We start from the raw sequence: 25910 nt of genomic DNA on the forward strand, positions 1-25910 counted from the left end.
CTGTAAAGTTAGGCATGTCTGTGGAGATTGACTGGCTTCTGGAGCCAGCCTCAAGTGGCCATTAGAGGAACTGCAGTTTTTGGCATTTCTGTGTGTGTTGGCTTCAGTTCTCAGCCCTATAGGTTGATGCTTGCTGCAAACTCAAATCTGTGCAAAATATTTTTTATAATAAACACGTTTTTGGTCAGAGGCCTTCTTTAAGACATGAACAGGTTGAAAGTGAGTGCAGCAGTGTGAGAAGTAAAAAGATCACTTGGTTTGCCTGAAAGTTCTGAATGCAGAACACTTGGGTCACTCTGTTGAGCTTGTGTGGCAAAACATCAAGGGATTGTAGTCTTGAGTATAGCGGACTACAAGTAAAAGTCCCAGTGTCTTGAGAGACAGTGAAGAAATACCAAACACACTGAATATGAAACTTTACAATATACACAAGATAGTACATGCAACAATAGAGATAAATGCTATGTAAACATGAGGCTACAGCCATACAATCTATTATACTTTATTCACAATCAAACACTTTTTTCAAAATCCTCATTGAGACCCAGTGTTGCAGTGTTCCTAAGGAATGGATCCAAAGCAGCTCTCTCTGGCATAACTTGCTGTCAACATCGCCCTCTCAATGAAGAGAAATCTACTCTGTGCACAGAAACTTTAGAGAAGAAATGGGATGTGTGTGGTTATTAAAGCAACAGGCTATGGGATAGTTCATATCTTTGCGTCTTATGGAACTTTCATGTTCACTAATTCTTTGCTTAAAGTCGAGATGAAGTGAATACTGCCTTTTGATCCTTCAGATCACATTGTGCACCTACTTGTTTAACAATACCTATAAAAAATCCTCTTATTCTTATATTAAAATCTAAGTATGTATTCTTTCTGTAAAACTAAATACTGGTACTAACCCACATGGCATCCACCCATCACTCGATCTGCAACTTATAGCCGAATAGGGCTATGATTAAGTTAGCTACCTAGCAACAGCATGCTGCATTGGTGTGTCTTTGTTTCCCCATAACACCGTGGCTAAGGGCCCCCTGGCTACAATTTATTCACTTTGAGGAAAATGGTATCTGTGACTGCTCCAGATTATGCCCAAGGCATTTTACAGTGTACTGCTTCAGCAGCTACATGGAGCATACAATGGGCTTCGTCTCTCTCTCTCTCTCTCTCTCTCTCTCTCTCTCTCTCTCTCTCTCTCTCTCTCTCTCTCTCTCTCTCTCTCTCTCTCTCTCTCTCTCTCTCTCTCTAACATGCTACCATCCCATCAGCGTCACATCAAGGTCTCACTGTTATGACACGCCCACTGTTATGGCACAATCGTGTTATATCCTGCCTGTCTATCTTCTAAGACTTACAAATACATCACAATACTGAAGCTAGATACTGTCAAAATGCTGTTTCACCTGGACCTGAAGACTGTGGGTAGATTTACCAACATAGATTTTATCAGACAACATTTTTATATTGCATATGCAACATCCACTTACTGGAAACTTTTTCCCCATCCTAGGATGTGTAAAGTCATTAGTTCTCCAAGTATTATGGCATTGAGCTTAGTTAGGATCTGTTTAGGATTGAGTCAGTATGTTGGCTTTAACCACTTCATTGCGCAGGTCAGGTCCTCTTTTATAGACCAAAGGAGGTCAGTCCTTAAAATGTTGTGCGAGGGCTGGATCTGTGGTCAAGATATACCAGTATTTCCGGATAACATTCTTAATGTGAGTCTGAGGAGTGTAAAAAATTAATGAGATACTGATTTATGTTTTTCTTTTTATGCCTCCGCACCAGTGATAGCTGTGGACAGAGTCATGTTTTCAGATTGTCCATCCATCATGTTTCGTGTACACAGCATTTTGAGGAAATTTCTTCAAATTTGGCACAAATGTCCACTTCAATTCAAGGGTGAACAGATTACAGTTTGATGGTCAAAGGTCCCTGTGACCTTACAAAACATGTTTTTGGCCATAACTCAGAATTCCTACACTAATTATGTCAATACTTCACACAAATGTCGAATAATTCAGGAACATTTGGTCAGATACTGAATTGGTGACACTAATCTCAGGGGTCCATCTTGAACTGCTGATTGTATAGATCTTCTGTGCTGCTTTAACATGTGTGTGAAGCATCCGTGTTTTAGAAATTGTAGCTTCTTTGCAGCAATATTCATATTTGAAGCATTGTCAACTATTGTGGCTACGAGAGTGTGGACAGATATGGATGTAAACTGCAACTTGACTGGTTTGTGAAAAGTCTTCCTAAAGTTTCCAAAAGTTGAACAGGAGCCAGAGCCTTCAGCTATCAGGCTCGTCTTCTGTGGAACCATCTTCCTGTTTCGATCCTGAAGGCAGACACTGTCTCCACATTTAAGGGTAGGGCTGGCTCAGGCTTGTTTTGGACTAGCCCCTAGTTAGGCTGACATGGGCCTAGTCTGCCGGGGGACCTCCTATAATACACCAAGCCCCTTCTCTCTCTCTCTCTCTCTCTCTCTCTCTCTCTCTCTCTCTCTCTCGCTCTCTCTCGCTCTCTCGCTCTTTTCTAAAAAAAAGATTCTGCAAACTTGGTTCTTCTTCATTTGCTAACATTCTTGTCCTATTACTGCATGTCACTAACTGCTTCTTCTCCTTCGTGCTCTTTTTTTTTTAGGTAAGTCAGGTCTAGGCTGTGATAAAGCACTATGATAGGCCTCATCTATACACAGAGTTAAAAAAAAAAAAGCCTTTCTCAGAAGCCTTGTTTCATCTCTCTCAATATAAAGTTTTAATCAGAATGGCAGAGGCGTCTTAATCTGCAAAATTGACTTATTTTAAGCCATAGTTTAAAGCTCTAGGGTGGGCACTGCAAGCTAGAAGAAAAGTGTTGCGATCTGTTTCTCTCTTGTACAACTTAGTATCAGTACTCCCCAAATTGAAGTCAGCCCACATATTAATAGAGCATACTCGTTGAGAATTTTAAATCAGGAGTTTGTTCTGACTGAGCAGTTTAATTGGACAGAAGGCATACCGTGACTGTTCAGCAGATAACCACAATAACTGTGCATTTTACAAGAGAAGCATAAAATCTCTAACATAGTTGGTGCATACCATAATGTTTATTTTCAGAAGTGGAGGGAAGTCAGATCTCCCCTCTGAGGACTGTTAGAGGTCAAATCCAAGATAGCAGCCAGTCCACTGGGTCTACAGCTTAGATGTATTTAATTTTGGAACCAAATGGTGTAGAAAAACATTTAAGGTGTCATTTCCAATTCATTTGGGGATGCCAATTCATTTGGTGATACCTCCGAGGTTGCCAGAGCTCAATAAAAATGAAATAAGACAATGGCGCTTAGAAGATCTGTGTTGAAAATCTGGACCCGTTTCATGTTTTTATAACAGGTGGTGCAGGGACAGGAAAGAGCCATTTAATTAGAGTGCTTCGGTATGAGGCAATGTGGCTACTATAGACACTATGTCGTCACCCTGAGGACATTTATGTATTGTTAACTGCTCCAACTGGCATTAGTGCACAAGATTTTCATTCTTCAACTATTCATAATACTTCATAATTTAACACTGACATGGACATGAAACTGATGTCATATATTCACTGCAGATTACAGCATATCAAACAGAGTGGTGATTTTTACCTCATTTTGTAATGTAAGTGTGGTTGCTATTGGAGATTTCTACCAGTTGCTTCCATTAAAAGGGAAGCCACTGTATTTTCACAATGTAGGTGTTGCTGTGGCATAATGTATTTGAAGTTGTCGAGTTAAAGACCCCTTTTAGCCAGAAAGATGCTTTGATTGCAGAGTTTTTAAATAGATTGATGACACATTCAGGGGAAACACCGTTTATAAGCAAGTGATGTAGATTTGTTGAAGTGGTGTGAGACCGGTGGAGTCATAATCTAGATCTATTATTGAAAACATGTCCAGAATGTGTAGAAATAGATGCTCAGGATTTGGGACATAAAAAAACCCAGGGAAACTTCAGTTATTGCATTGGCATACCACAGTGCGTTATAGAGATCCAATTCAAGATGGCCACCAGTCCACCAGGTCTAATTTTGGAACTAAACAGAGCAGAACAACATTTATAGTGTAATTTCTAGCTAAATTTGGGATGCCTATTAATTTGCAGATACATCTGAGATTGCCAGGATTAAAAAAAAATGTATTTAGACAAAGTAAATATTTACCAAAAAATAAGCAATTAATTGAAATTTGTGAATAAACAATTCAGTGGTGTCACTGTGGCGAATTTGGTTGCATAATTTTACTGTATTTTGTTCACCAAATCTTGATAATTATTTCATTTTTGCAGTTTTGAATTAGTTCTATAAGATAAATGTTTGTCAGTACATGTTTAAATGCAGTTGCAATGCAGGGAAAGTGCCTGTTTTTATTTTTTATATATTGAACGCACATCAAAAAACATACAAGAACATTTAGAGGAAAAATGTGTGTAATATAATACAACATAAAGGATAGAAAAATACAGGAATTTAAAAAACACAATAAGTTAACCTGACATTGTTAAAAGCCTTAAGTTTTTCTTCTTCAGCATTGTAAAAAGTCCTACATATAAAATAATAATACAACTCCCTCATAGTCACTTAAATATGTCCGCAACACTATTGACCCTGCAACATACTGTGTTGTTCCTAAATAAACATGGTCAATTAATGTGACTTTTCCTGTGTAGGTTGTTTGAAAACCTGAACAAACTTTGTATATAATTTGTGTTGTAAGGCAATTTAATGTCTGTGCCAATGTTAAACGTATTAAGAATAGTTGAAGCATTTAAATTGCGTGCACTGAGCCAGTTGGAGCAGTTAACAATACATGAATGTCCTCAGGGTGACGACACAGTGTCAATAGTAACCTTGTTGCCTCACACTGTAGTACTTAATTACATGTCTCTTTCCTGTCCCTGCACCACCTGTTATAAAACCAAATCATAACCTGTTGTCACTTTTTACAGTGAACTTATAAATGGCACTTGTAGAACTGTTGTATAAAAGCAATACCACACTCATGCTGTTGTACGATGCAGTACAATATCAGCTTTGTGCCTCCACCAGAATCACATTCCTGTTGAAATGGAAAATGCAAAACACATCAGTACCATTTAAGGATTTTTATTTATTTGATTTTTACAAAAAGGTTATCAAGATTGAAACTTTGCGCTCAGTGAAACATATAAAGGTTGCCATAATGTGAAGCAAAGTTGAACCTATAGATGTGCCATTTAGTTGTGAGTTGGAATCCCTTATATAGAAGAAATAACAGAGTTGAAGGACCAGGGAGGCTAATTCACAAATGAATTAGCTGGGGAGGAGGTCAGTGTGATCTTGAAGATGAAAGCTCAAAGCATCTAGTCCTCTCTTAAGGTACATGTTTGCGTAAAGGCTCTCCACATCAATTGTAACCAATTTAGTATCTCTAGGTAGGTCTTTAACATGTGGAACACATAAGTCACAGGATGTTTACTGCTGAGAAAGTAATGTTTGTCTTTAGATATCCAGTTCAGTCCCAATGCCATGTCTGTGACATTTAAAATCTGCTTTTGGAAATCTGAAGTAGTGTTAACCTTTAATTTCCTGTGAAATGGTTCATTATGAAGCTGGCGGTAGGCGTCTTTTTTTTAATAATCAGCCATGTCAGTGTCTCTTAAGAGTTCTTGTATGGCTAGTTTCTGATTGTGATTCGTGTTCAAGTGAGAGGATCTTATATTTGTCCAGGATTTCTTTTTCATTCACTCTGCAGAAAGTGTAGATGGAGGGATTCAAACTCAAGGGACTGAATGTACTTCTTTTTTTTTAAGCACAGATTTATTTTGTGCTTCTGAAATACCAAACGTGCTTCAGTTGAATCTTTCTAGTCAGCTGTGTATTAGGGGTCGGTCTGGATTGATATATTGAGTCAATTTCTGTCCAAGCACACCTCCCTCCTAAACATTCGAACAGTGCTCGCAGCCCAGCAGTAGGCAGACAGTGGTGAGCAGTCAAGAAACAGACAATGAGGATATTTACTGATATCGTCTCATAGCGATCACAGGGCGTGAATTGAATCAAAACCCCATTGTGGCAGACTTTGCGATATCAACACACATCATTGACCAAAGAATCAATTTGATATTTCATGGTGGTAAAAAGTTGAGTCTATGTGTAGTGAGTATCTTACTTGAGAAGTTCTTCACTGGGCTTTCGCCTGCTGGCGGGTGTTTGGTTTGCTCTTGGTGTCTGGATTTCCTCTTCCCACGCCCCATCTTCCCCTGTCTCTGCCTTGTTGGCTGTTTATTCGGTTGTTGTTGTCTCTCTGTTGGATGACGGTAGCCTCAGGAGGAGTCAGAGTCACTGGAGAGTTCACTGTTGGGCCATGGTGACGTTGGAGTGGTGAGTGGCGTCTCTCAAAAGGAAGGCTGGGTATCTTTATTGCATATGCAGACCTTGCCATGTTGGCAATTTGTAGAATCCCTCTCGTATTTTCTAATTTTAGTGGTCATCAACCACTCTCCCAAAGTTTTGTTTATGAGAAGTGAAGTTAATACCTAGTTTCACTCACAAATTAGTGCCTCATGGTTTCAGTGTCTCTTAATGTGTCCCCTGTCTGATTTGTAACCTCCTCAATAATCAGCAGCATGAGGTCCATGGAGTGTTTATTGAGAATTACACACCATCTTTTGACAACGTCTTAAGAGTCTTTGCCAATGATGGGTACTTTCTAGAGGGATGGCTTTATTGTGCCAGTATTCACTCCAGGTGTAGCCATGGAGTTGAAGACATACTTGTGTCTTATTTATGTGTATGAGTCTCTCTTATTTTTCTCCACAGCCAGCAGGTGGTTAGATAATTTATAGATAAAGTTAAGTGACAAGCAAAGTTAAAAGAGAAAACACTCAGGAGAGATGTATGTAATAAACACGAGTATGTACATAGGTACCCATATGTCCTTATATACATGAATCAAACCAAAGGCATACCAAGATAAACAAATCCCATATCAGGTCTGTCATCCTAATTTGATGCAATGATAATTTTCTGCAGTGTGATAAAGTGATAAAGCTGTAAATTTCTGAAGTAGTAAACATATTTGTGTGTGTATTTCATCTACATATTCATCATGTGTATTATGTTATGATAAGTAATGTCTTATGAGTTTCCTATAGTGTTCCTGAGTTTCAGATTTGGTGAATACTTCATAGGCTCATATTTGAGAGGAATTCAATATGAATTTTATGCATCAAGACTGTTGTTTTGGAGGTAAACACACATTCCTCTGTTGTGTGCGAGTGGGAGAAAGATGTAAGGTGAATCCTTTGTAAGACCCCGGGGTTTCTACCAATCGCAAAGCAATATGACAAGCTACACATCCCCAGGAGGCTCTGTCGCTACCCATTTGTCAACAAAGCATTTTCTGCCTCAAACACATAGCAAAGCTTTTTACCAAAGTCCCCCTAGGTGTGCATTTCTGTCTGCTTTGCATATTTCTGTATAAACCAGGGCTAAACACAACTTTCAGAGCATTTTTGACTTCTGGAAAAAAAAGAGTTTGTAGAGTTTATAACAAATATGTTGCAAAACTAAAAATTCTGCTGGCATTGCTGCAGGTGCTTCCACAGGGAATGAGGAGGCCAAATATTTTTATGCAGACAACATATTTGTATCAGAAAGTTTATATTTTTTTCCTCCTGTTTACTTCATTCTTGTTTTCTTCCATCAATCAGCCTCCCAGGATGCACTGCCAGACCTGCGCCCTGGTGACCAGCTCAGGTCACCTCATCGGAGGCAGCCGGGGTGAAGAGATCGACCGGGCCGAGTGCGTCATCCGCATGAACGACGCCCCCACCTCCAGAGGTTATGCCCGAGATGTCGGCCGCCGGACCTCCCTGCGCGTCATCGCTCACTCCAGCATGCAGAGGGTACTGCGGAATCGCCACGAGCTGCTTAATGCCAGTCAGGACACAGTGTTCATCTTCTGGGGCCCCAGCAGCTACATGAGGCGCGACGGGAAGGGCCTGGTGTACAACAACCTGAGGCTGATGAACCAGGTGCTGCCCAAACTCAAAGTCTACATCATCTCCTGGCAGAAGATGCTGCAGTTTGACGAGCTCTTTAAGAAGGAGACCGGCAAGGACAGGTGAGGGAATGTATGAAAACACAATATGTCATTCTGATTCTGGCCATGAGATGCATGGGGGGACAGCACATATAGCTGTTTAGTAGTGCTGAACAATGAACAATGCAAGACTGGGAAAAATATGCACCTGGTTCTGCTCACACGACCTGCAGGAGGAGGCAACAATGTGCAGCAACTTGGGGTAAAATATGTGGTTAAATATAAGTTCATTTCCAAGGCTGGTGGTAGATAAGAGCTTAGCTTTCTCCTACGGGCTCCAAAAATCTATTTGTTGAAGTGGCCGTTCTCCATAGTAATAAAGTATTTGTTTTACTTTGGTCCAAGGAGAAGTAAAACATAAACCAGTGAAAGCAGTTCAACATATAGAAGGCAAGGATTGACTTCGAGTGAGAGCCACTTCCATACAGTTGTTACTGTATGTGTTAATAAAGCATCATCTGACCTTCAGTGCAAAACAGTCAATACTTATCTAACATTCAAGGTACATAGTACATTTATTTCAAAACATTTAGAAAATCGGCTTTTATAAGAGACAGATACTTTTAAATGTTCTGTGAGCTACATCTGGTGCAGTTGATCAGAATAAGAGCAGAGAGATTGGCAGATATTTTTATCAATTACAAAACAACAGTAGGACTTATAAACTTTTAATATCACACATTTTTAGCTTAGAATTTGCTCATATTTTTGAGACCCCGATTTGCAGAAAGTTTTTCGGACCTAATTGTATTGCGGAGTTTTGCACAGTGGCGACCGGATCTTTGCTCTCAAACCACAAAAAAATGTGATGGCACAACAGTCTCCTTCAGTACATTATTCTATACTTTCTTTTGATTTTCACATTGGCTAGTCATCCTGTTTAATTTGTCTTCTGATTAAATCAGAACTGTTGAAACAACTTGTAGGAAGCGTCTGTAAGTAGGCCTAATTGGTTGCTGGCAGACACTCTGTGCTGCAATAAAATGGTTAATCAGTAGTGCCATGCACTGTAGAGCCGATGCGCTGCTGGTTCTGCCGGCCTGAATAGAATATAATGTCTACTGTTGTGTACACCCTTATAGACTGAGCTGAGTAGTGATGCGCGGGTCGACCCGTAACCCGCGGGACCTGCAAATGGACCTGTGGGTCGGGCAGCAGTGATCTTCTGTTAAATCGGTCTGCAAATGATATTTTGACATTATTGGCTATTGCTGTCATGGCATCCGAAGGTACTGATGCGTTGAGCAGGTGACAGTCCGCGGCCGTTTTCAAAACACACTTGTGTCACGCACTCCAAAAGAAACTTGTTGAAACTTTAAACAGTAATTTATTGTAAAAACAGGGAAAACAAACGTTGACAAAAACGGTTCCATAATTCATATTAAATTCAAAAGATAACGAAAAAATAGCTACAAGTTAGAGGGAATAGTGATAAAGTGGTAAAAGCACTGATCCACAGCCTCAGACGGATGCGCTCAAGCGTACCATGCGCACAAGCTCTGTTGATAGGCGATACTATATTTTCACATTTTTAACAATGCAATTTAAAAGTTTTGATTTTTATTGATAACCTACATTTACCAACAACAAAAAGACTACATTTAGCACCAAAAAAAGTAAAAAAAAAAAAAAAAAGAAATTAAAAAACGAATATCGAATACCAAATTTTCATAACGAATACCTACCCATAGAAATGAATATTCGAATATCCGAATATTTGGGTACAGCCCTAAACTAAACTGTGCTTTAATGAAAATGCCTGATGTTGGAGTGTCCTGCAACTACATGAATGCATCGCCAAGGGAAATGTTTCTAAGTGAATGCTCGACATTAAATAATAATGTAACTAACGCAAAAAAACCTCTCCCTCTGCTAATGTGTGATGTACAAATGGTTTATAAAGTCTATTCGAGTATTTGTGTCTGCAACTCCTCTTGCGCTGAACAGTGTTAAAGGACTCAAATTTAATGAGTCCAAGCTGAGTGCTCAGTCCCGTGGCCATTAATGCTTAATGAAAACACTATTACACACACACACACACGCTCACTCTGTTTGTGTGTCTCTCTCTCTTTGTCCGCGGTGTCGGCGGAGACTAAATCTGACTTCAGCTTTAAGATAGATGTCAGGGGGGAAATTGCCTAGTAGAGGATTTGGTGAATAGCTCAGACATCCATCCTTCAGGATCAATGCCTACATTCATGGTAAATGTTTACAGTGAGCAAGCAGCTTCTGATATACTGTTATCCTTTTATAGCATTAGACATTAATATCTGTGAGGCTTATATGAGGTCATTTTTCCTCCGTGGAGCGTGGGAAGACAGGGAGAGGAAGCCTTAAAGTATTGCTTCTATATCTTCCGAGTGTTGGAGAAAAGTATAGGGGAAGCGATAAGTATGAAATGATATTTTTACCCTAATATATAAAATGAATCCTATTGTTTTTAAGGGTTGGGAGCCTGTGTGAGCAGCATTAATAGCAGAGTTTCTGGGTAATCAACTGTGCGATCGGCAACCCTGCAAGCCTATAATTGTAATTATGGGTTATGCCGTTTCAGTAAAGGTAATTAAGATGGTGTGGGATGTTGTCACATCCACCCATTTTAATAACACTGGCAGAAGAGCAATGAAAAACAGCTGTCCCTCTGCATCCTCTGTGTTAAATTGCTAAGCCGGGATGAGCATCAACCGGTGATTAAAGGCTATTAGCTTTTGAAATAACTTTTTCCTATGCAGTATTTTATGCTCCTGTAATGCTTTGTTGTAATCGCCAACAGTCCCACTGTGCTGCACTGTTAGGTTTCTACTTCATACATTTGGGCTGAGTAGTGATGTAGTTTGCTGGAATAAAACGTGTAGTTGCCAGGTTCGTTCAGTTACCAAGAGATCACAAGTCGATCCCTTTAACAGCAAAGCTACCTGCTGCATGCCAGCCAAAGCTGCGGCAATCCTGGAAAACTAATCTGTGCTGACTTAAAAGGTCAAAAAGAGGATAAAAGAACCACAGTAAGCCCTGTATGCAACAGCTGCAGCAGGGGCGAGTTCACAGACCTGGGAAAACAATTGGCCACAACAGGAACCTTCCAGGGACGCCCTAAAAAGTCAGTATTTCAACCGTGTGGGCGTGCACGCTTTGGCAAGCTCCATGACAGTCTCACCTTGTATGATAAGCTGCATGTAACCATGCGCATTTGTAAGGATGCAAAAGAAAAATCCTGCATTATTTTGGTTTTGATGAAAACGAGAGGATGGACTGTGTAGCAAAAAATTAGCTAGTTTTATTTCTAAAGCTTGGAAAATTAGGCAAACTAGACTGAATAATACACACATACAAAATGAGATCAGTTAATTTAATGCATGTCAAGTGTGAAGACATACAGAATACACTGTTCATGTTTTCCTATAATCTGGTCTCACACCATGTCACACACGTTACCTGCCTCACAAGCCTGTCGGAGCATCTATCTGATGCAAGATAATACATTGATATCAGAATACAGACCCCCATCTGAGTAGATTTTGTTGTTGGACATAATTTAGTCCATCTAAATGACTATATTTCAGCACCATTTAGTTTTACATTATTATTTTTTGTTTTACATTCCAGTATAACGTCATGATGGTCAATTTGAGAATTCATCAGCAGTCAGGTAAAAGTTATTTGAAAATCTGCAGGGAAGTCTAGTCGTGGTTGCAGCCGTACCAGCAAGGAGCATGAATCCAAGTGATCATCATAAGTTACAGTTACAGCGTGAGGTCTCCTGCAGGTTTAGGCAAAGATTAGGTGAAAGAAATACCTCACTCACAAAATGACCATTTGTATATCAGTTAGGCATGCTGTGTTACCTTGAATTTGTCAAGAAATTGTTTTCTTGCATGCCTCCACAGAAAATGGGGGGACCACGTTTAATAACCGCAAAACTATATCAAAACATCCATTTACAAACTCTGGATAATGGATAAGTTACGGAAATGCATGTGTTTGTGATGTACTGAGCATACGACTGGAAAAATGAGACCTGGATTAAACTGCAGGAGTTGTGTTGGAGTTCACAGAAGGATGCTTTGATATAGTTTTGCTGTTGTTAAACACAGCCCCAATCAATCAGTAAATCCACATTTTCCATGGTGGCATGTTTCATAATAATTTTATATGTTATGGTTTTGCAAGCTTATCCAAAAAGTGATGAGATGGCCCAATGCCAGAGATGAGAACATGCCTCAGGCACATAACACTCTGTGTGATGCAGAGTGTAAGGCACAGTCCCGGGGTGAACTACCAAGTTTTTAGGGAGTCACAAACCCTACAGGCTGAAATGGATCTAAAGTGACCAGAACCAGACCAGCCATTAGACTTATTTATCTGTTGTTAGAGTTACACCCAGGAAATCTCTACAGAATTTAGCAATCTAAGGGCCTCGCTAAATGTGAAGAATGAGACACATTTACAAAGAAATTCGCTTCTACTTACAACAAAGCATCTGAGTAACTTAAAAAAAGGCCAGCAAACACCTGCACTTATTTTCAGTTATTTATCACTTTTTTGAAATTCAGTCAAAATTTGTGCTACGTCTACCCTGGAAATCCAGATGCCCCGCCCCTAGCAAATTCGAATTTTCACTGCACAAGGATCTGGCCCTGACGAGCAGAGCTTGGTGAATCACAATCGGACAAATCAGATCAGTCTATCTGACAGAGGCGGGCTCTGGGCGGGCAAAACATGATGAGGACAGCACTGCGCCGTAGGAGTCGAAAAGTAAACAGCCAAGATGGCAGCTACCGAAGGACCATGTCCATTCAATTTAGCTTTGGAAGAAACGCCAAGCCAACTACATTTATCTTCTTCCTTGAGAGAGGAACAGAAGACTGCCCTAGAAGCCTTCGCTGTATCCCGTTTTACCAACGGGATACAGCCAAAGCATAATATATTGGTTAGCCCCACTGTTCGGAAAACAAATGAGGCTTACTGTTTTTTGCTCTGATTGGCTATCGTTCTATCCAATTGCGTGAGGCGGCATTTAATATGCCTCAGTTAGTGCCACCCCTTGGGTAGGAAGGGTGTATCGGTAAGGGTCAGACTCAAAATCTATCTAGATTTGAGTCTGGATTTCCAGGCTATGCTACGTCCGGATGGAAACTACAAACTGCAGTCTGCGTATGCCAGCACAGACTGGAAAAAAGGTCGGATTGGCCAAAATAAGTGAAATTACCTGTGTAGGTGGACCATCAGTGTGCAGGGCAAAGACCGTATAGCCAATAGACCATTTTCACAGCAGACATTTTGGCTTGTCATAGCAGGAAAAGAACAGAAAGATACTACAGTAAGAGTAAGGAGTAAGAGTAAGGTATTACATAAGATATTAAATAAATCGTTAAATGGACAGGTACCCTATAGTACAACCATATTAAAAGGGAGGAATTTATAGAAAATGAGAGTAAAAAGAAACAAAGAGCAAATCAAACTGAACCACGAAAGAAAATCGGTTGCTCAAAGCAAGCAAGAACAGAAAATACATATAACAATAAGGGGAATGTAGTGCAAAAACATGCATGGAAAAGAGATTGCAAACAAAAGAAGCAGCTGCTTTATTCTTGCAGTTTTCACCCCTGAGGAATGCAAGAAAAAAAAAGGTGATGCAACCGAAATGGGAGCTGTGATCAGACAGAAAGTGGCATGAAAGTCAAGTAGAAGCAGGAGTGTAGTACCTTAAATCAGTAATCAGCATCAATCAACTTCTAATCACTGCAGTCATTAGAGGTGTCGGGTATAAATAAACCTTACACTGTATACGTGCCTGCTGGCGTTTCTACTGTTAGGAGCAAAAGAAACCTTTACAACAAAACAAAAACAGTTATTTTCCACTAACACGTTTTGGCTACGTATCCTCAAGGGTACGCAGATAATGATGTTCACCAGGTGTTTCAGCTTTAACTAATTGCACCTCATCACATCTTCATGTGACCTCTACCTCTCAGCAGTTACATAACAACTACTATAATACTCTCGATGACAATACACCTGCTCTTTAGAAATGAATACAATGCAACAACAAAAAATCCTAAGAGCAGCATAATTCCATTTCATAATTAGAGATATACACTTCTTGACTAATTTGAATCTATGGTATTATTTTTTGTCGAAGTAAATAGAGTGTGTGTGCCTGCAGGGTGTGACTTTTTTTTTTTTTTTTTTTTTTAAGGCAAATCAACTTGTTTTCTTGTTATTATATCCAAACCAGTCATCTCCTCTTATTAAATGGGAGCAAAAAATAATCTCACTTTTTAATAGAAAAAAAAGTTAAGACTCAAGGATCAACACACAAATAAACTACTCATTAACTGGGTACTTTTGCTAGATTTTCAATACCAAACTGTAAACACCGTTCTCCTTTGCAAGGATAAATCCATCTTCCCACTCACAGCTTGCTTCCAGTCCTTTTCAAAGACAGCCATTGAAGCTAAGAGCTTGACATTTCACACCACATTATTCATCAGCATGTTCATAAACAAGGAAATGAGGAAGACTTCTTAAGTGAGATTGGCTGCATACCTCCTGACTAAGACCTCTGCTGATCAACCACTGACAAAATGTTGTGCTTTGAACTTTGAAAGTTTTCTAATTTGCGAGATGTGTGTGTGTGTGTGTGTCTGTGTGTGCGCTGTTCTCATAGTAAAGCCCAGTAGCTGAGTTTGCATATCACAACAAATCAACATGTTCCAGACAACCTGGGTCCTGTCGTAATTAAATGAAAATGAGAAGTCTGTGCTTCGGCTGCGATAGCATCACTTTGGGTCGGCACTGTTGTTTGTCGCCTGGACAGACTCTAATAAAGATGAAAGTCGGACAAAAGTGTGTCGTCGCTATTCATCACACTGTCACTCAGTGCAGTGCGGGCAGATTGATTCAGAGGGTTAGGGGTTGTTTGGCAACACAGTAAAACAGCAGGAAGTGACCATTTGCAGATGCATTTCTCCTGCAAACACAATGTTGTTGTAATAAAGGTTGGACTGAGGTGAAATAATGGAGGGATGAAGGAGGAGAGTTGTTTGCTCAGTTGCTGAAAGAAAAAAAATATAAAGCTGTGTCTGAAATTGCCCCCCATTTACTACTTAATGCACTATATTTACTGTCTGTCATTTTATTTTAGTGTCTGAATTCGAGAGTGAAACCTATGCTTGGTGTAGTGCCAGGGTTTCCCTCACATTCATTTATATGTGGCAACCTGCCAGGACATCAGCATTTACTGCCATGTATTGATTTTCTATTTTAGGAGCTGGACCACTCATTAGGAGCGCTGTTGGAATATATATCGATACTCAGAGCACCAGACCCTCAGAGCACAGGGAGTAGTGTGGGCAGAGACAGAGCAACAGAACACCAGGCGTCAAAGTGAAATTTAAGTGTTCATTAATTCATACAGAATTAATTACTATTGCTATTACTTTGACCAACAGTACTATCATTTCACTGTTGGCTATCATATTTCTAATATAAATCAGGGGTGTCAAACTCATTTTAGTTCATGGGCCAAATACATCCAAGTTTGAACTAAAGTGGGCTGGACCAGTAAAACCGTTGCATAATAACCTATAAATATCAACCCCTTTCAACTTTTCCCCATTTTTTAGTGTAAAGAGACACAAGTACATTCTGAAAATATTCATCCATTTACAAAACAAATGATGAAAAACATGTGCAAATTTGTACAGTATGTCTTAGTTTTTCCACATTCAGTCAGTCTACTACTCACTTTCATTACATGTGCATTTTTTTTTTTTTTTCCCAGAATTTTCTATTCCTAGTAAAGTGGAAGCAGGTTAAGCCATCCCCTGCCTTACGAACCATTTGCAATATTGAGCATAGCGGTAGTTCAGGCAGGACACCATGTCAAGCTCAGCTCACATCCCAGCTACATCAGTTGATCTCAAACAGCCAATCAACTGATAGAGCGGATGGTTGATGGAAAGGAGTCAGCTGATAGATCACATGATTCCTTTCTATGCAACCAATTGGCAAATCTCATTCAGGGTGCCCTATTTGAACTGCTCTGGCCTGCCTACTGTTGCTGCTTCCTCTGCAAGCTGCTTTGCAACCCACCTCCACCTCAGCTCCTCCTTTTCATGCTGTGTATGACTTACAAATGTCATTTCTGTTTGTCATTGATGCTGGCTCCGGGGGGTCTTTGCTGCTGCTCTACCTGCCTTAAGTACAGCACACACCGCCGCCATACACCACGCGTCAAAACGCCCGCCTTCATTATATTTTATGAACAAACCTGCGCCAGCCGACGCACCGCTCTGCTTCAGCCCACTGCTCTATTTCCAAGGCAGCCAGCGCTGCGAGAAAAGCCTTTTATGTACGTCTCGGCCACCGTAGTATCGTAGATTTTGATAAGAAACTCACCCATGAAATCCAAGTTGTTGTTGCCTCAAAGTTTTTCCTCTTCTTTTTCCATTACTAGCAGTTGGCAACCGTTGGCAACTAGTGTAGATACAGGTGGGAAATACACTTTAGTGTTGACAGTGCCACTGCGTGCCGCTGCCAATGTGTGTTGGGCAGCGCCGCACCGGCGGCAGGGTGTGTTGCACTTTAGGCTTTCCCTGTAGGCACATGGAAGGGCAGGGAGGTTTGCTCTCTCCCTGCCTTAGGTTTTCCTCATTTGTGCGTGGACGGGCAGAGGAGTGTGCACTCTCCGCCTTAGGCTTTCCATGTAGATGCCTGGAAGAGAATTTCTGCAAAGGCCCAAGGACAGACAGAGAGGCCCCGGAACAGAGCCATACCACCAAATATAATACTGCACATGGAAATAAAGTTTTCTTTGACTAAAGTGGTCCTGACTGAACTGGATTTTTGTCAGTACTTTAGCAACAGGGTTCCACCCGTATTGTTTTAAGATAGAAGTCTGATACAGATTCTTTTGTACTAAAGATACTGGTTGACAATATTTTGCACAATGTTCAATATCTTTAAATATGGCCACAGTAAGTATTCATTGTTCTTTAAGAGATCTGTATTCTAGTCAGGGTGGAAAAGCAACTGAGGCAGCATTTTACCTACTCAGTGTTTAACTTGCTCCTGAAATTTGGCACCTCTTAGCCTTCACAAGTGCATCAGTATTAGGTGTGCAAAGTCATCTAGTTGACCGGATTGGACCCGATTGGCAGGTCAGCTCTGGCCCCCGGGCTGTATGTTTGACACCCCTGCTTTAGATGAAACTGGCTGAGTTCCCATAGAAACCATGCTGAGTCGAAAAGTTTGCATTTACTCCCTTCTGCAGCAGTTGCTCCTCTAATCTAATCCATAGATCTGATCAGCTGCGATCAATCCAACCACAGACTGATCAATTCTCTACCCTGAGACTCAGAGAGCTGCTGCTGAGGGAAAGAAAACTAATTAAGAGTTCTGCCTGCACTGCACTGTTGATATACGTGAAAATTGTTCATCACAAATGCAAATCAGCACTACCTATTTCACTTAATGTTGTATTTTCTAGTGTTATTTTAAGGCAAATCAAAATTATTTTATATTTTAGTGTTAAATAAGCTTCCTACAGTGCATTATATATGTGAGCTACTGCACTTTTCCTCTTAAGCAGACCTTATTGTCACTTGCTATACATTTAATTTATTTTTTTAATCCAACCATTGTCAATCGTTGCAGTCTAAAGAGCCATAATGCATTTTTGGATGGTTGAGCTTGTGTTTCATATTCAAAATTTCCTCTACTCAGCTATACATCCAGTCCGTTCTCATTCCCAGAGCGTCATATACTGCTGCTTTGTCACATAGATATGCTAAAGGTTGCCCGAAACTTCATACAATATGCAGCGCATCCACACAATGTACTCAAATTCTTGTCATAATTAGTACGAATACTGTGATAGTATGTGATTATAAACAGAGCTGTAGTTTCCATGATACTGTCAGATCGTGTTCACAATGCCCCCTGAACATTTCTACACACCCTCCACAGCATCCCAGGAAGATGTGTTTCTATTCTGCCATCCCAAATCACTGTAAGTGTTCAAAATACAAACAGGGTTTTTATGTAAGGATTCCTGCCTGACATGTATCCCTCCCCTACACTGTTCTCTCTGTGAGAAAATAAGAGAAACACCTTTTCAAACAACCAGGTAAACCCTCCACTCCAAATGTGTCACCCTCATCAACCGGAGGCGAGCAGGGTGTTGAGATGCCTGCCTGGTTGTTGTCTTGTCAAGTTTTTCCTTATCAGGCCCGAGCCTTGTTTCTCTGTCTTGCTAAGTTAAAACCTCCGCCGCTGTGGATGCTAGTGTGTGGGAGCAGACGAGAAGCAGTAACAAGCTCTCTGAAAGCAGCAGGGTGACGAGCTGGTCGAGAGATCAGGAGATCCTGTCAAACTGCACTTAAGCAAGTTTGATCCTCTGCCTCCTCACTCCTGTTTACATCATTTAAAAAATATGATGACCGAAGAAAGGTTCAGACTTATTTTAACACATTTAAGGGTTTAAAGTCAAAGAAAAATTACTTTACAGCCTGCCAGTGGCATGGCTCTATGTAAGGTTGGTCTTTCTGTCAGGTGGTCCACGACTCCAGTTTGAAGTAGCTCAACAACTATTGAATAGATTGCCATGACATTTGGTACAAATGTCATGTTATCCGGAGAAGGAATCATGATTACTCTGTTGGTCCCCTGTCGCTTCATTCAGCACCACCAGCAGGCCAAAGTTTTCACTTTTCCAGTGAAACGTCCTCGAAATTGATTTTTGGACAGACGTGCTTCCTGATGATGTATCCTCATGGCTTTAGTGATCCTCTTGACTTTTCCTTTAGTGCCACCATGAGGTTGACAGTTATGATGCTGAGCGACATGAGTCAACAACCGTTGGATTGTCATGAAATCTGGGACACACATATTTGACCACCCTCAGAGCCATTAGACTCACATTTATACAGTTGGATTCAGTTTGTCCAATACTTGTTTTATGACCAAATACCTGCAAAATGAACCCACCTCAGCTGTACTTTATATTTGCCGCTAACCAGCAAATGTAAGACGATCAGAAATGCAAAAATATAGATTAGTTTCCAGTAAATTCATAACAAAATTAATTCCATTTGTCATCTGACAAAGCACAGAAGTCTGACAGTCTTGGCTCTGGACCATAAAGCAGTCTCTTTGTTCTTTATGTGCTCTCTCTTTGTCCCAGTGCTTTTTCTGCAAAATTCAACTGGACTTCATGCAAAATAAAATGCAATATGTAATTCAATGTTAGACAAAGGTATAAGAGTTACTGTGGCAATGATTTACTGATGATAGAATCCTACAGATGGCACCACTACATCTTTAATTATTGAATGAGGAAGTTAAGTAGGACTCATTTTTTTCCCTTCATTGTTAATTTATTTTTTCTCATAAATGACTGATGATGTTGGAACAGTTATCATAAAGGTTGCAGGGTTTACTCATATTCGTCTTGCAGCCTCACCACCATATTTGATATTTCCACAGGGGCCCATCTTAAAACGTACCTGATAACTGATGCATGAACACATCCACTGGTCACCAGTCACAATCCCAGTCGAGATGAGGTTCAGCTGTGCGGCAGTGGGAGCGTGATGAGATACACAGCTGTGCCTGATTCAGCTGAAGGATTCAGATTTATCCCTGCTGAATTGTGTTAGATCATCTCATACTTGAATGTTTTCACATTGCGTGTGAGGGAACAGGAATTTTATTTGCACTTTAACTAATTTATAAATTGATCTGATGAATACTGATTGTTCCAAAAGTGCTTTGGACCATAAGAGCTAAACCTCCCGTAGGCTGTGCTTGGCAGCGATTAGAACCAACGAGCCAGAGATCAACATCATGAAGTTTTCTGTCCCTGCTGCTTAGGGAAAACCAGAGCTAGCAGCCATGCTAACAGTTCTGTAAGGCTGCACTTAGGGGGCCTGGTTATTTAAGACAGAGAAGGGGGTGGTACAAAATGGGGCAGCAGTGTCAAATGATTTTTAGCACTGGGGAGAGACTAAGATTTTTAGTCATGCTTTGGTAAGGGACCATTAACTTTAAATGGTTGTATTTTGTATTTAACTGGAATACCATCTGAACCCTTAAACCAGCTGGTGGGTTTAAAGGGCATGTTTGCTTTAATAATCACCAAAATCTGATCATTTATCTTGAAACTGTAAGAACAGAAATTATTGTTGGATTTGTAAAGTTTGCCCTGAAACAGATCATTTCATCCAAACCACTTTATCCTACATGTCTCATTTGAAATATTCCCAAATTCTGCACCCATAGCAATCGTGAAATACCAAAGCTTTTTTCAACCCCATCATTTCATTTTCTACTTTTAACTTTCATCAAAGAGTACTTTTAAAAAATCTAATTATGTGCACCATGCCAAGTTTCAGGTAAAGGTCATCATGCACGAGTCGCAAATGCCGACTGTAATGTGTGCATGTGTGCAGGTATGTGTGTGGTGTGTAGATTTATTCAATTTTTTTGGTTTTGTGTGGTCAAATGGGGGGCTCTCATGCACCCATATTCTGCTGAGTGCACGCACAGCTTGTATAATGATGTGATATATAAGGTGTAATTGCATATTGCTTAAGAAGTTAGCTCTTTGTTTTGGTGATAACTTTAACTCCTGTGCTGTTTGCTTGTTTCATTGGCTCCAATACCTTATTTACCTGGAGATCAGTGAAGAAATGACACTTTCTCCTCCAATGGACTGTTAATAGCTGTAGTCAAATATCATACAGATCCACTTAAAACCAACAATGTGAGTCAGGTCGTGGTGATAGAGGAAAAAGTGAGGGATCACCAAAGTCACAAATACTGACAAAATGTAATGGCAATGGCAATTAGCTGTAGAGAGATTTCAGTCTTGACCAGAGCTTCTAGTTACATGTAATTAAATTTCAAAATAAATGTAATTGTAATCCGTCACAGTTACTAAGAGAAAAAAAATGTAATTAGATAACAGTTATTTATCAAAATGTTGGTGATTAAAGGGGTTACATCCAACTATATTTTTTTGGTTAAAAGAAAGTCTATATGTTGAATATAACTGTTCTTTTGCTTTGCATCTTTAAGCTTTGGGTGTAGCCAGATAATTTTCAACCTTATTGCCCCATTTAAAACAATTGTTGAAAAATAAATAAATAAAAAAAATAAAATAAAAAGTGAGCAAATATAATAAGTTACACTACTCTCATCATCCACTTATCTGGGGCAGCTAGTAGTGGGGGCAGCTAGCCTGGAAATCCAGACCCAAATCTAGAAAGATATAGGGTCTGGCTATAAGTAACGCAAATGGCCCAACTCGAGGGGCGGCACCAAACATGCATTTGAAAATATCACTGCACGCAATTGGATAACACTACGGCCAATCAGAACAATACACGGGGTGACGTATCCAGAGCTTAGCTACCAGCGGAACTAACTGGTAGATTAGACTCTTGCCGTATCCAGTCAGCAAAACCGCAAAAACATCCTTCTTGCAAAGGAAAGATTCGAGCGCCGTCTTCTGTTCCTCTTTTAGAGAAAAAGCCAAGTCTAACTTGTTCATTGTAGCGGCCAAAGCCGTTTCAAACAACTGGTGTTCATCCATAGCCATCTTGCAATGTTTACTGACTGATTCCGGACTTCTGCATGAGTAATGAGCATCGTAACTGATTGCCAGAGTGATTCGCTGAGCAAATTCAAATTGTGCTCTCACGAGTACTCTGGATTTCCAGGGTAGGGGGCAGCAGGCCGAGCAAAGCACCTCAGGCATCCCCCTCCCCAGTAATGCTTTCCATCTCCACCTAGACCCCAAGTCCCTTCAGCGTGTTATGGGTCTGCCCCAGGGCCTCCTATCAGTGGGACGTGCCCACTGCAGCCCAGAGCGGGGCCCCAGGCGTGCTGACCCCTGGTGTCGCATATTACTATTACATTACTTATTACATCTGAACAGGGTAACTAGTAAAAAGTAACCTTCCCAGCACTGGTCTGGATCAAAGTGGTGAACTGACCAATATTACCTTCACTTGAACCACCACTGGGCAAAAAAACACAAAAAGCGTTGTGGTGATTTATATGATTTAATTCAGGCCATTAACATGGTGTGTAGTCAATCATCAGGTCCAGAAAACACATTCTCAACACATGTTGGCATAGCATAACTGTAAAAGGAATATTTTCCAAAGTCTTTATTTTTCTGCTACAGCCTGAGTGAGAGAGGCTTATGATAAACATTTCAGTATCTTGTATATTTCATAATGTTCTCATTACAGCACATTTCTGTTAACTTTCATTAGGGCTTATTTAATTTAGTGTCGAACCACCAGAATCAAAGTATCAAAGTTTTAATTACTTTTATTTAATTGAAGTTATTTTCACTTTAAACTGGAGATTTCGTGGTTCTTTTTTTTTTTTTAAGAAGTGGTGCAAGTTTTATGCCTCTGGAGCTCATTCAATCTATTCAAAACCAACAAGGGATTCTTAAAAATGCATGGTAGTCAGACTGTAATGTTTTTTCATCTGACAGCAACCCTGTGAGAGAGACCACTCAGATGGACATTTAAATTTAGAGAGATTTTTTTTAATGGAATGAAAATATAATTTCATATGTCTTTCATAAGAAAACTCAGAAAACTGTGAATATTGCTCATTTCTTTTCAGGCGTGACTAAAAAAAAACTGCAGTGTGAAAGCAGGCAGATCAGTCTGAGGCTGAAGCTTTGTCACTTCAACTATCTGAACTACATGCACACCAAGACTACTTTCTGATTAAGGGTTTGATTATTTGACAGGGTTCATTTGTATCAGTCGATATGTAGGATGGATCTGTATTTTAATGAAGCTGCGAAGGAACTTGAATGATCTTGCAGTCCGCGAAATCGACCTCTGGATTTAGATAAATCTTTATTCTTCCGTATTACGCAGATGTGAGATTTTCTGATTATCTATCCCAGTTAATCACATTCTAAAAAATCAAATATGGTACATTTTTCATCCTCGTGATCTCCCACGCATGAAATCCATCTCACTGTCTTCTTCTCTCCCTCCTCCTCTCTTCTGCAGAAGGATATCAAACTCCTGGCTGAGCACCGGCTGGTTCACTATGACCATCGCCCTGGAGCTGTGCGATAGGATCAATGTCTATGGCATGGTTGCCCCTGACTTCTGCAGGTGAGACAGTGGAGCTGAATGTGAAACATCATCATCAGCTCACCAACGAACACCGCCACGAAGAGTTTTTGAAGCAGAGCGTGTATATGCAGTCGCTTGGAGAGTATAGAAATTCATAACATCACATCTACCTGATAAGAAAGATTAAAACTGTAAATATATTCAGGCAGCTGATAAATAAAATGTCAGTGTGGCTGGAGATGTTTTTGGAATGCTTAGATTGCCTGAATATTGTTGAAAATAAGTTAGTAAACAGGCAAGCGTTACAAATATTGAAACTTCATGCTGATTTTTTTAAAATATCTGTGTGCATGTGAGATATGAGAGAGAGCAAAAACAGAATTCTCACCCTACTCCTTTTTCTGGCCGCTACAAACATCATTGCACAGTGGGTCAGAGTGAATTATGGCTTTGTTACACACATATCAGGTTTTCTTTAAAGTCTGTCAAGATATATGCAAATATCCTGAAGTAAAATGTAATACTTTTTAAGACCTTTTTAAGACCCTTTGAAACCTCATTGCAACCTACTGAGTTCTAACCGGTTACATCAGCGATACAGCTTACATTTACTATACATTGATTGTAAGATAGCACACCTGAACAGAAGACTGGACCACTGTATCAATGCAACATAAATCAGATAGACAGGTTGTGAAGAAAGTACAGACTTAACTGAGTGACTAACATAATTCAAGGTTTATTTCAGAGTAATATAAGTAGGACTAAAAATACAGTGTTGCCATAAAAATTTTACAATATAGTATGTCACTAAAAGGAAAAAGAATCATAAAACATGTGCTGAATGGTTAAAGACAACCTACTTTCATTTAAATTAACATGATAAAAATTGAACTTATCAGATAATGTCTGAAAAAAGGCATAGTATAGTATGCCTTAAAAATGTCTATAGTATATTGTATGCCATTAAAAATGTCATAGTATAGTATAGTATGCCTAAAAAAGTCATAGTACAGTATACCAAAAAAGTCTTTAAAAAGACATAGTATAGTATGCAAGAAAAATTCTGTAAAACAAAAAAGTCATTGTATAGTATGCCAAAAAAAGTCTTTAAAAAAGTCATACTATAGTTTGCCAAAGAAAAATTAATTGTATAGTGTGCCAAAAGATGTCTTCAAAAACGTCATAGTATAGTATGGCAAAACAATTCTTTAAAAAGGTCAAAGTATAGTTTACCAAAAAATGTCTTTAAAAAAGTTATAGCATAGCATGCCAAAAAAATTCTTTAAAAAAGTCATACTATAGTTTGCCAAAAAAATCATTGTATAATATGCCAAAAAATGTCTTTAAAAAAGTCATAGTATAGTTTGCCAAAGAAATTCTGTAAAGAAAAAACAGTCATAGTATAGTATGCCAAAAAATTCTTTAAAAAAAATCATAGTATAGTATGCCAAAAAAATTTCTTTAAAAAAAGTCATACTATAGTTTGCCAAAAAATTCTTTAAAAAAGTCATTGTATAGTATGCCAAAAAAAGTCTTTAAAAAAGTCATACTATAGTTTGCCAAAGAAAAATTAATTGTATAGTATGCCAAAAGATGTCTTCAAAAACGTCATAGTATAGTATGGCAAAACAATTCTTTAAAAAGGTCAAAGTATAGTTTACCAAAAAATGTCTTTAAAAAGGTCATAGTATAGCATGGCAAAAAGTCATAGTATAGTTTGCCAAAAAATGTCTTTAAAAAAGTCATAGTATAGTATGCCAAAAAATATATTTAAAAAAACAAAAAGTCATAGTATAGTATGCCAAAAAATGTCTTTAAAAAAAAGTCATAGTATAGTATGCCAAAAAAGGTCTTTAAAAAAAGTCATAGTATAGTATACCAAAAAATATCTTTAAAAAAAGTCATAGTATAATATGCCAAAAAATGTCTTCAAAAAGTCATAGTATAGTATGCCAAAAAAATGTCTTTAAAAAAAAGTCATAGTGTAGTATGCCAAAAAAATTCTTTAAAAAAGTCATAGTATAATATGCCAAAAAATATATTTAAAAAAACAAAAAGTCATAGTATAGTTTGCCAAAAAATGTCTTTAAAAAAGTCATAGTATAGTATGCCAAAAAATATATTTAAAAAAACAAAAAGTCATAGTATAGTATGCCAAAAAATGTCTTTAAAAAAAAGTCATAGTATAGTATGCCATAAATGTCTTCAAAAAAGTCATTATGACAAAAACTGTCTTTAAAAAAAGTCATAGTATAGTTTGCCAAAAAATGTTTTTAAAAAAAGTCATAGTATAGTATGCCAAAAAAGTCTTTAAAAAAAGTCATAGTATAGTATGCCAAAAAAAGTCCTTAAAAAAGTCATAGTATAGTATGCCAAAAAATTCTTTCAAAAGGTCATAGTATACCAAAAAATGTCTTCAAAAAAGTCATTATGACAAAAACTGTCTTTCAAAACAAAGTCATACTATAGTATGCAAAAAAATTCTTTCAAAAGGTCATAGTATACCAAAAAATGTCTTTAAAAAAAGTCATAGTATAGTATGCCAAAAAGTCATAGTATAGTATGCAAAAAATTCTTTCAAAAGGTCATAGTATACCAAAAAATGTCTTTAAAAAAAGTCATAGTATAGTATGCCAAAAAGTCTTTAAAAAAGTCATAGTATAGTATGCAAAAAAATTCTTTCA

The 25910-nt window shown here is 38.9% G+C and overlaps 1 protein-coding gene across 2 annotated transcripts in view; it reads left to right on the plus strand.

The window, feature by feature from the left end:
• st6galnac5a (ST6 (alpha-N-acetyl-neuraminyl-2,3-beta-galactosyl-1,3)-N-acetylgalactosaminide alpha-2,6-sialyltransferase 5a) overlaps nt 1-25910 on the plus strand; it is a 68345-nt gene that overhangs the window by 32569 nt on the left and 9866 nt on the right. The window contains exons 3-4 of one of the 2 annotated variants that reach the window (XM_049599095.1): nt 7713-8125; nt 23155-23262. In XM_049599095.1, the coding sequence (XP_049455052.1) occupies nt 7713-8125; nt 23155-23262 (521 nt within the window). The remainder of the gene's footprint in view (nt 1-7712; nt 8126-23154; nt 23263-25910) is intronic. The other variant, XM_049599096.1, reaches the window with a different exon arrangement.

The sequence above is a fragment of the Epinephelus fuscoguttatus genome, linkage group LG15 (genome assembly GCF_011397635.1).
Source record: "Epinephelus fuscoguttatus linkage group LG15, E.fuscoguttatus.final_Chr_v1".
Classification (NCBI taxonomy): Eukaryota; Metazoa; Chordata; class Actinopteri; order Perciformes; family Serranidae; genus Epinephelus; species Epinephelus fuscoguttatus.